Consider the following 10,883-nt stretch of genomic DNA (forward strand, 5'->3'; position numbering starts at 1 on the left):
TCTCGGGGTTTGTAGCTGGAGGTCGTCAGATTGCAGTAAGCGCTCCGCTCTCCCCGTTCTCATGCACTAGAAATAATGAATTATTTTCTATAAAACATTTCCACTTGGTGTTTTTTCATTGGGTGACATTTATGATGAACAGCGCATCTGTTGGGGGAGAAGACTTTTTATTGTTCCTTAAATTTCTGTGGTATTGGAGTTGTAATAAAGGGGAACTCCAGCTATGTGTGCGGGCCGGGTCGGTGCAGCCTCTAGGACCCTCCAGATTAAGGTAAAAATAGTTTAAATTCTGGTAAAGCTGCATAGACATCTGGGCCGGTTCTGAGTTGTCTGATCACTGATACTTCCTGTCCAAGGAACGGTACAGGAAATGGATGATTTCTCTGCGGGGTGCGGACTGATTTCCAGGACTTGTAGAAGTTCCCTGATCGGAATGTACGGGAGGACAGCTGGGTGTCGGGACAATAAAAGGCTGGAATGTTCTGGAATACTGACCTGAAGGAAGAATGGTGAGCAGATATCTGCGTGAAGTTACGTCTGGTTCAGGCTCTTGTTCTGGAATATAACGCCCCCCCATCAAGCTTGGGGAAACCATTAGTGGCAGGATACGGAGTTCTCTTCAATCCCCATCCCCCCTGGAAGTCTCTCGTGGTCTCATACATAGGGAAGTCTGGTGTTACCTGTATTGTGATTTCCATATATTGGCTGACATAAAGCTGGAAGTCTTCTCTTCCCCTTTCCGTTATTTCATAAAAGGAATCGGGTTTAGTAGCTGGAGCCCGCCAGCACCCATTGTAGAGGAGGTGACACCCCGTCGTGATCATAGGGCCACATGTTGTGTACAGACTTGTATCTGGACTATAATAGCCCTGTGTCACCCTCTGGGTCCAGATGTGACCATAAAAGACCATATGTAAGGAGTGCCTAGGCACAGGAAGTCACCTGATATACAGCTAGGAGGGTAGGGAACAGGAGCGCCTAGGCTCACGAAGTCCCCCGCTATACAACTATGCAGGTACAGACCAGAAATGCCTAGGCACAGGGGTGGGCAAACTTTTTCAGCCGGGCCACAAATTTGACAGAGGGGCTGGGCCAATGGTAGAGGGGGTGGGGTATGCCACTGAATGTGATGGCATAACGCCGCCCACTCTCCTATCACAGATCTGAGCCTGCGCCCATACCCGGTCTAGATGAATGAGAAAAGAAAGAATCTAGATTGTTTTCATCGGGTGTGCTAATATTCAGCATGTTAGGATATAAATATTATATAAAGGTGACGCGTCATTGCAGAGGAGCTTACAATCTAATCCTACCACTCCTATAATGCAGACCTATAACAAGGCCGAGAAATCCAACTAACCTGCAAAGTTATTCTAGGAATATGCAGAATGGAGGCAGCCCATGCAATCGGGGAGAACAACATGCGGGCAGATTTCTAACAGCCCCCAGGCCTCTAAGCGCCTCGTGTATGCAATATGGAATAAAATGCAACTGACTTCACTAAAGGAGCTGCACAACACTGTCTGCATGCTTGTAGCTGGTATGTACACGTTTCATGCAACCAAATAAAACTGCATGGAAAGGAGAGAACAGATGGCAGTTCACCCTTCCCTAACCTATGGGGTGCCTAGGCACAGGAAGTCACCTGATATACAGCCATGAGGGTACAGGAGTGCCTAGGCACAGGAAGTCACCTGATATACAGCTAGGAGGGTACAGAACAGGAGTGCCTAGGCACAGGGAAGCCTTTTGTGTGATATGAAGACATTGCTGTGTTGGATAGTGGAAGACACAAACAATGCGGCCTGGCTGTGCCACCGATCACCGGTACATCATCCCACCAAGACATTGCAATTCCTGGGCCTGCCTCTTGGGGGAGCACCAACCAAGGCGCATGGCACTCCCTGAGGCTCCACCTGAGCCCAATATGGCTGCTAGCATTATTTTCTCACATTTCTGGCAGCTCCCACAGGAAATCCGCTCACATCCCCAGTGTTCTCTTCAGATTGGCTAAGGGGAACCTACAGCTGCCCATTACTGACCGGGAGGAGTGACTCCTCAACCCCCCCCCCCCCCCCCCTCCCCTGCTGGTGTCCTCACACTACTAAAATAACCTCAAATCTCCAAAAATAAAAACCAACACAATATACACAACCCCATTATTGTATTAACTGCTCCATCATAAAAAGCCATCCTTGAGTTTCAGTATGCTGCAGGCAGGAAGAAGCATTTCCTCAGTCTCTTCTCAACCAGTATTGCAGCATTGTAACTTTTGTTGCTTTGTAAGAAGCCGCAGCAGAGGCTAATCTGCGTCTAACATTTGTGAAATCCACAACTCTGATCTCCTCCTTCTCATCCAGGTGAGACCTGTCTGTCCTCAGAGTTCTCATTCTCCTCCAGGTGAGACCTGTCTGTTCCTTAGAGGTCTCCGTCTTCTCCTCCTCCAGGTGAAATATGTCTGTCCTCAGAGGTCTCCATCTTCTCCTCCAGGTGAGACTTGTCTGTCCTCGGAGGTCTCAATCTTCTTCTCCAGGTGACACTTGTCTGTCCTCAGAGGTCTCCTTCTCCTTCAAGTGAGACTGATCTATTCTCAGAGGTCCCATCTCCTCCTCTTCCAGGTGAGACTGATCTATCCTCAGAGGTCTCCGTCTTTCCCTCCTTCAGGTGAGACTTGTCTGTCCTCGGAGGTCTCAATCTTCTTCTCCTCCAGGTGACACTTGTCTGTCCTCTGAGGTCTCCTTCTCCTCCAGGTGAGACTGATCTATCCTCAGATGTCCCCATCCCCTCTTTTTCCAGGTGAGACTTATCTGTCCTCAGAGGACTCCATCACCTCCTCCTCCAGGTGAGACTTATCTGTCCTCAGGGGTCTCTATCTCCTCCTCCAGGTGAGATGTATCTGTCCTCAGAGGTCTCCTTCTCCTCCAAGTGAGACTTGTCTATCCTCAGATGTCCCCATCCCCTCCTTTTCCGGGTGAGACTTATCTGTCCTCAGAGGACTCCATCTCCTCTTCTTCCAGGTCCAGATAAGACTTATCTGTCCTCAGAGGTCTCCATCACCTCCTCCTCCAGGTGAGACTTATCTGTCCTCAGGGGTCTCCATCTCTTCCTCCTCCAGGGAAGACTTTTCTGTCCTCAGAGGTCTCCTTCTCCTCCAGGTGAGACTGATCTATCCTCAGAGGTCCCCATCTCCTCCTCCAGGTGAGACTTGTCTGTCCTCAGATCCTCCACCAAGACCATATTAAGAGATTAGGGGTAAATGTTTTGCCCTCCTGGGGTGTCTAACCAATTCCAGAACAATAGCTGCAAAGATGAAAAACTAAATTATTCTTTTTGTAGCGAAATGACCGTAAAGAGGACCTGGCACTGAAAAATGTCATAGCTGACCTGGTTGTGTATCATAAAGAATCACTGACCTAGAATGAGGATACAATGATATCTTGCTTGTTTCCTGTGTCTGACTGACACTAAAGATTTATATGGGGTCAGCAATGGCCACTTTCATTATCCCTCAGTATAAACCCAGAGACCCCAATACCCCCCCCCAATGAGCTTTGTCCAGTAGTTGTGTTGGGTTGAAGTTTGAATTCAGGGCCCTATGAAGAGGGGGTTTCCGGGCAAAGCACGTTTAGTTTCCGCACTACTGAGGAAGCAGAGCAGTTCTGCGAAATGCGTGGAGTGACAAACTTGATTCTGTCCTCTCTGAAATAAGTACACCAATTCCCCGGTATACATACTTAAATTATTTATCTCCTTAACAGATTAGTTTTATACCAAAACAATTAATAAATGTACAAATAGTAAAAACAATCCAAAAACAAGATACATAAATCTCGGTATCATTAACTCTTAGTTCTTCCTCAACGCATTTTGTGGAACCAGTCCACTTCTTCAGGAGGAGATCTGTCCCTGATCCCTTCCTAGGGCTCCTGATATAGGTTTGGGATGTGGTCCTCGGTAAATTTAAGTTTGGGGTCCTCCTGTTGGGGTGAAGTTTGGCCATTTAGCCTCCATATTCCCTCCTCCAGGTGAATGCTGACATCTACGAGCTGAAGTTCAAGCCGGCAGTGTTTGATGATCAGTACATCGGTTGTGTGGATAAACTCAGCAATGACGTCATTCCCCGAATTCTGAAGAAGGAGAAGGCAAACCAGCAGTTTAAGGAAGCTTGGACCATCGCAAGCAAACAATGGAACAAAGTGGTGTCCAAGCTGGACCTCCCGGATGAGTTTGAGGATGAGCATGGCATTGCCCTACTGGTCTACACCAATGAGATCCCGAAAGATAACCCCATAGACCGGCAACTCAATGGCAACCTGACCATCGCTGCCAACTCCACCAAGGATTACATGGAGAAGTTCCACTTCAAAGCTCTTCATTTTTATCTGACCCGAGCTCTGCAGATTCTTAAACCGGACTGCCGCCTCCAACATGTCACCTTCCGGGGGAGCTGGGACACCTTCAATGCTTCTCCGCTCTTCAAGTTTGGGAGATTCACCTCCTCTTCTATGCACAGAATCGAAGCCAAAAACTTTGGCCTGGTCTCCTTCTTCCAGATAACCAGCTGCTTCGGGGCCAATATCACCGACTTCTCATTTTTCCCCAAGGAAGCTGAGGTTCTGATCCCGCCTACCGAAAAATTCACCTACGTCATGAAAAAATCCTCCACCTACATTCTGCAGAGCACCGGTCAGTCATGCAGCTACTTCAACTGTGCAATCATGGGAGGTAAGAAGCACGTCAACCCCGGGCTCAACTCTGGCCCCTCCCTGGTCCAACTCCAGCCCATCCCAAGTCCAACTTTGACCCAACTCTAGCCCAGCTGTGGCCCAACTTCGACCTAACTCCACTATCATAGGAGGTAAGAAGCTTGTCACCCCTGGCCCAACTTATACCAAACTCTGGCCCCTACCCAATCCAACTCCACCCTCCCCAGGTCCAACTCCAACCCAACTCTAGCCCAACACTGTCTTAACTCTAGCCCAAACTCTAGCTCAACTCTGATCCAACTTTGTCCCAACTCTGACCCAACTCTAGCCCAACTCCGACCCAACTCTAGCCCAACTCCGCCATCATCGGAACTAAGAAGCTGGTCATCTCTGGCCCAACTTATACCCAACTCCGGCCTCTACCCGGTCCAACTCCGCCCTCCCCAGGTCAAACTCCATCCCAACTCTAGCCCAACACTGTCTTAACTCTAGCCCAAACTCTAGCTCAGCTCTGATCCAACTTTGTCCCAACTCCAACCCAAATCTAGCCCAACTCCATCCCAACTCCGCCATCATGGGAGGTAAGAAGCCGGTCACCCCTAGCCCAACTTATACTCAACTCCGGCCCCCACCCAGGTCCAACTCCGGCCCCCCAGGTCCAACTCCGGCCCCCCAGGTCCAACTCTGACCCATCTCCAACCCAACTCCAGGACAAATGCGATCCAACTCTAGCTGAGAATGAAATAAATATGTATGTGAACAGCCGACAATCCTTCACTGTGTGAATAAAACAGATTTCAGATGATCTGAGATAAAACAATGAAAATGAATTTGTGTCATTGGTTATATTTGCAGGTGAGAAGCAGACTGAAGCTCTCTGCCACTCAGGTAAGAAGTCTTAGATAACGGTGAATGATACACATAGCATAGACACTCAGATCCATCCGGAGGCTGGGAGCCAGTCACAATGAGCCAACATCATATAACGAATAAACGTGACTCTCTCCTCTGTGATGTAATAATCATGTGACATCTACATGACAGGTTCCCTTTGTTTAACATTTTTTTTGTCTCCTCTCTAATTATTCCAAGAGGAGAAATATTGAGTTGGGTGAATGTTTATTAACTTTCCTTCTGTGCTTCCTTTGTCCCTTCCTTCCCATGTAGTCTTTGGTGAATCCTGTGTCTCTCATTGGTCTTTCCTTCATGAGGGAAGTCTGATGTTTGTCCTCAGGGAGAGCCCCCAGGACTCTGGGGACTACTCCTGGGACTAATGGTAGTCCCTATGGCCCAGCTTGACCACTGAAGCTTGGAAAGCCCCCAAATCCTATCAGATTCTTCAGCCTGTGGGTCCAAGGAGGATCCCGGGCTGTTGGGATAATTATGTCTCCGGATCAACATCTTTGCTGTCCCTGCAGTGCTTGGACTGGAAGGTTATCTGATTGAGTAGGATTGGGATGGAGGAGTTCCAGGAGTCCCCATTGCTCCAGAATTGCCCAGGTGAATTCGCCAACCTGGCTCCAGTCAGATGTTCTGAGGGATCTCATAGATCTCCAGGATCTTCTCAGGAACCAACTTACCACTCAGCTTCCCTTTTTCTGGCAATAACGGCGCAGCTGATGAAGAACAAATTGATGGGGCATTCCTGAATGTTTGGTTCCTACAATACTCCCACAAGGTCTCTCATTGGACATGGAAGGCAGGGAAGGTATGGAAGGCACGGACACTCCACTTAGTGTGAGTCCCAGGGATTCCACCTCAGGAGGTTGCCTGTCAGGGGAATCTTCTCTTTCCTACAGCTGGGACTGGAGCAGAATTTGGCTGAGCCCCATCATAGACCCCATCATTGTCCCCATCATAGATCCCATCTTAGCCCTTTCTGAAGATCTGGGAGTCTCTGGTGCCCTAGCTGCCCTGTCTATTCCTTTCTGACCCCATTGGAGTCTAGTTCTTCACATGAACCATTGGAGAGCCTCGTCTCTAATATTCCCTGTAAGGACCCCTAAATAGGGACACAGCAGGAACTGAGGACTTCCATCATACCCCAACTGGGGCATTGTCCCCCCCGCCTATCCATCCCCTGGTCACCAGAAAGAGATGTTGGTTTGGGCTGTGAGTTCCATTCAGGATTTCCTCCTTTTAATTCCAGATGGACCCTATTAAGATGCCCCAGCCCCTCGTTCTCCTGGTTTTTCATCATTAGGTCAGGAGGGCCGACATCACCCTTACCGAGGGATGGGGGCCAATATCTGTGCGTTACTTGGGGCTCCATGATCTGTGCCTTAGGTTTGTAGGGTTGGCACCCCTTCCCCCACTTGGTCCTCTCCCAGGTGGGCTATGAGGTCCCACCTGGTGCCAAATCCCTCAGGTGGCCCCTTAGAACATAAATCTGATAATACTCATCAAGCAGGAAATGTCGTTGTCTTTTTGATGTCATTTCTCTTCTGTATTTGAAGACTTCAATTCAAAAAACATTGAGAAGAAAAAAAAAGTCTCTGCACCTCCGGCTGAACATGAGGAGAGGATCGCCGCCCTGGAGGCTCTGGCCATCCGGAATCATGAAGAGTGGGACAAATACCGGGAAGAGGTGGCATCTAATACCCTGGAGGTCAAACTCTTCGCCCACTACAAAAGCCTAATTTCTCTGGTATATACAGATGTGGAAGGTAACAACTGCCCCCAATCTTACCACCCCCTCTTATTTCAGCCCACTCTCCTCACCCTCCACCCCTTCTTCTTCTCTGCCCCCCACCCCACATTCACTCTCTTCCTCTCCCCTCTCTTGACTCTTCCCCTCTCCTTTTACCCCCCACCCCTTCTGCCTCCTCCTGCCCTCCCTCAAACCCCACCGTCACTCTCTCTCTTCCCCGCTCCCCTCTCCCTCCCCCCCGCACTTCATATTAGACCCTCTATCAGGTTTTTTCCTGTTTTGACTCTTTAAGGTGTTCTCTCTTCACTTCCTGTCTAAAGAGACACAACAGGAAGTGAGGGAAATCCCCTGTGCCTGTAAATATTTTGCTGATCAATGTCCCTCTGATGAGACCCCTCTGTCAGTATCCCCGCCATGTTTACAGCTTACAGGCAGATTTTTGTGTGACATGGGTTGGTGGGAGGAGTCATGGAGTTTGGGGGTGGGGGACAGGAAAATCGACACTTCCAGAAGTGTCAGATTCTGGAGATCCTTCAGGTGACAGGTTCTCTTCATCCTAGAGGTGCAGGCGGTCAGGGAGGGGTTTGGGGGTTTTGCATTACCCAGAATCTATATTCCTGTAATCCTCAGCAGAGCCTTCCTGCTCCTGTAACATCCAATCAGCAGGCAGTGACCAAACTGTATTTCCTACATCAGAGAAAAGTGTGGTCACCAAGCTGGCTGGATCACAAGACTGGCTGAACAGATATAGAAATCTATTGGCAGAAAATGACTTGATAACGCTGGGACAGGAAGTGTGTCAGAACCTGACAGAGGCTCTAACCCTTGCAGCTCAGTATTCTTCCTGAAGATTGGAGTTCAGGTGACAACTTTTGGGTTTTTCTGTTCTGCAGAGCTGAAAACTCTGTACAATTCCCTGAAAGGCCAGCAGACGGCGTATTCTGGGGAAGTGGAACAAACCATTATTATCATGAATTTACTGCTGAAACAAGAGCTGGTGGACAGACAGCAGCTAAAGAGTGACACCCAGAGGCTGGACAAAGTACTTACCCAGATCGACGGTAAGTGACCATCAATAAAGATGACCTGTCAGTAACAAGTTTGTATGAATCACTGACATGTCACAGTATGTACTGACAGTCTCACATTTCAGGAAGGCTGCCACCTTTAGTAATATAAAGCATTCTATGCATTCCAATTGGGTAGAGATAATGTCTTCAGTCTGCTGCAGGCAGGAGGAAGCATTTTCTCTGTCTCCCTCCCCAGAAAAAACAAATAAATATGTTTCATAAAGTATCTGGGGCCTGGAAGAGCAAAATATGACTGGTACATCATCCACACCAAGCATTGCAATACCTGTGCTTGGCTCTTGGGGGAGCATCAATAGAGAGTGCTAAGAAGGATCCATAGTACCATAGAGAGTTCTAGAAGAGCTCCATGTTACCATAGTATTGTGTCCAGTAATAAAGAAGGCAGGGTAACTTAACTAGAACAGTGACATCTACAGGCCAGATGGATGAACACCACAAATAGAGAGTGCTGTGAGGGCTCCCTGTTACCATAGAGAGTGCTATGAGGGCTCCCTGGTACCATAGAGAGTGCTATGAGGGCTCCCTGGTACCATAGAGAGTGCTATGAGGGCTCCCTGGTACCATAGAGAGTGCTATGAGGGCTCCCTGTTACCATAGAGATTATTTAGGGATGATGAGCTCTCATTTCATATTGTGGTATTATTCTTTCTGGTATCTTCATCCTCCTTTTCAGATATTCGTCAGTTGGCCCTGGATGTGGACCGGGATCTTCGCTTTGTGGAGCAAAGGATAAAGACGGACGGGATGCGAGTGAGCGATGTGCGGGAGACCATTTCCCATAACCTGAAAATGCTGGATATCCTGCAGGAAAATCTCCGAATTCTGCAAGGTAATCAGCCTGTGTCCCGCCCATCCTCCAGCTTCACGGGTTGTGTCATGTGATGTCATTGTTTCTGCCACTGATTGCTGTCCAATAAGAAAGCCCAGCACTAGTAAAGCCCACTACCAGTAGGACTGGATGTCTACTGAAGAGCAAGAGGGGGCGTGGCATTCAGCTGTGCGTGTAATCTGAGCTACTGCCATTGGGAATTTATAGTCAGGTGATCCTCTTAAGCAGCAGATTCACATTTCCAGCAGGGTGAATATGAAAGTCAAGATTTTAGTGGATGGAGGATGAATACGCCTCTGATCACAAGAAATAAAAATACAATTTACATTTTGTCTCCAGCAACTCAAAGTGAATTCTGTGTTTTGTTTCAGCTTCCAGAGATGATCTGAGTGTCACCGTTCAGAATCTAACACTCGGACTTACCGTAGTCACAGTCATTGTGATCTCCGCCTTCATTAACAGATTTCGGTCAATCTCTCTTTAGAGGAAACTGGAGCAATGTGGTTGGTGGGGGATATGATTGGTTGGATGTGATTGGTGAGAATTGTGTTTAGTTGGAAGTGATTGGTTGGGTGTGATTGGCAGGGGATGTGACTGTTTGAATGTGATTGGTGGGATATGTGGTTGATGGGGTGGTAAATAATTTACAATGTGTAATTGGTGATTTGGGATTTGGCTGCATCCATTGGTTGGATCTTTTTGGGTGGATTTAGTACCTAGACTACATTAGATACAGGATTCATCTTGTGATGGTCCTGGCTGCTCTCCGTCATCCTCCTCATCCTGTGATGGTCCTGGCTGCTCTCCGTCATCCTCCTCATCCTGTGATGGTCCTGGCTGCTCTCCTTCATCCTCCTCATCTCCTTCATCTGAGTTCCCATTGACTAAAAGTAAAAAAATGGAATATAAGAAGTTTATACTTAACTCTTAGCGGTCACACCACACCTGTGGGTAACGTTCCTCTGAGATTTTACATTCTGTATTGTTTGATTTTGTGTTTAGATTGGAAATGTTAGCGATATATTTTAATCTGCTTATTTTTTGGCGTCTCCGGTTCCTCCTCTCTCCTCATTCCTGACAACATTCTAATTAAAGGTTTTTTTTTAAAACTCTCTATTCCTATTAAATACATTAAATTATCTGTGCAATGCAGGAAGATCGTGGCTGATGGGAAGGGTTGTCAGGGTGCTGAAAACCTCACGGCCCCTTCCTCAGCACCCCTACAAGAGCCCTTAGTCCTGATCCAGAACCTTCAGGAGGATTGGGCACAAACAGATTATAGCCCAGCCCAGGATCACCGTCCTATTACCAGCTTACTTCAATGGAGAGCTAAGCAGTTTCTGCATTGGGACCATTAACACGTCGGGCCCTCAGTGGGAATTTACTTCTTATTAAATCCTTTCTTTATTGTTCTTTGTACGTTTTAAAGCAGTCAGCTGGGGTGCAACCATGCCAAAGCCATCTGAAAGGAAGGGAGCACCACCCCACCAGGGTAATAATATAATTCTCATGTGATAAATGTTGACCAGGTAAAAGGCTAAAAGGGCCCAGGGACAAAAGCGGAACCACCAAACCAGCCTCACGATTGGGCAGCTTTTACACTTATT

At 47.8% G+C, this 10,883-nt stretch overlaps 2 protein-coding genes across 2 annotated transcripts in view; both read left to right on the plus strand.

Annotated features, from left to right (window-relative positions):
- The window catches only part of RRM1 (ribonucleotide reductase catalytic subunit M1), a gene marked incomplete at its 5' end in the record, with an annotated part of 4,698 nt that extends 4,420 nt beyond the window's left edge, over nt 1-278 (plus strand). Inside the window, 1 exon segment of the mRNA XM_072399989.1 lies at nt 1-278.
- A 2,176-nt stretch (nt 279-2,454) lies between these two features.
- LOC140321754 (uncharacterized) lies at nt 2,455-10,132 on the plus strand. The gene is made up of 9 exons (XM_072398542.1): nt 2,455-2,490; nt 2,797-2,885; nt 2,993-3,155; nt 4,005-4,725; nt 5,562-5,594; nt 7,163-7,372; nt 8,250-8,417; nt 9,121-9,276; nt 9,648-10,132. The coding sequence occupies exons 1-9, from the start codon at nt 2,455-2,457 to the stop codon at nt 9,758-9,760; spliced, it is 1,689 nt and encodes a 562-aa protein (XP_072254643.1). The 3' UTR covers nt 9,761-10,132.
- The last annotated feature ends 751 nt before the right edge of the window (nt 10,133-10,883 follow it).

This window comes from Pyxicephalus adspersus, chromosome 1 (genome assembly GCF_032062135.1).
Source record: "Pyxicephalus adspersus chromosome 1, UCB_Pads_2.0, whole genome shotgun sequence".
In the NCBI taxonomy this organism is placed as follows: domain Eukaryota; kingdom Metazoa; phylum Chordata; class Amphibia; order Anura; family Pyxicephalidae; genus Pyxicephalus; species Pyxicephalus adspersus.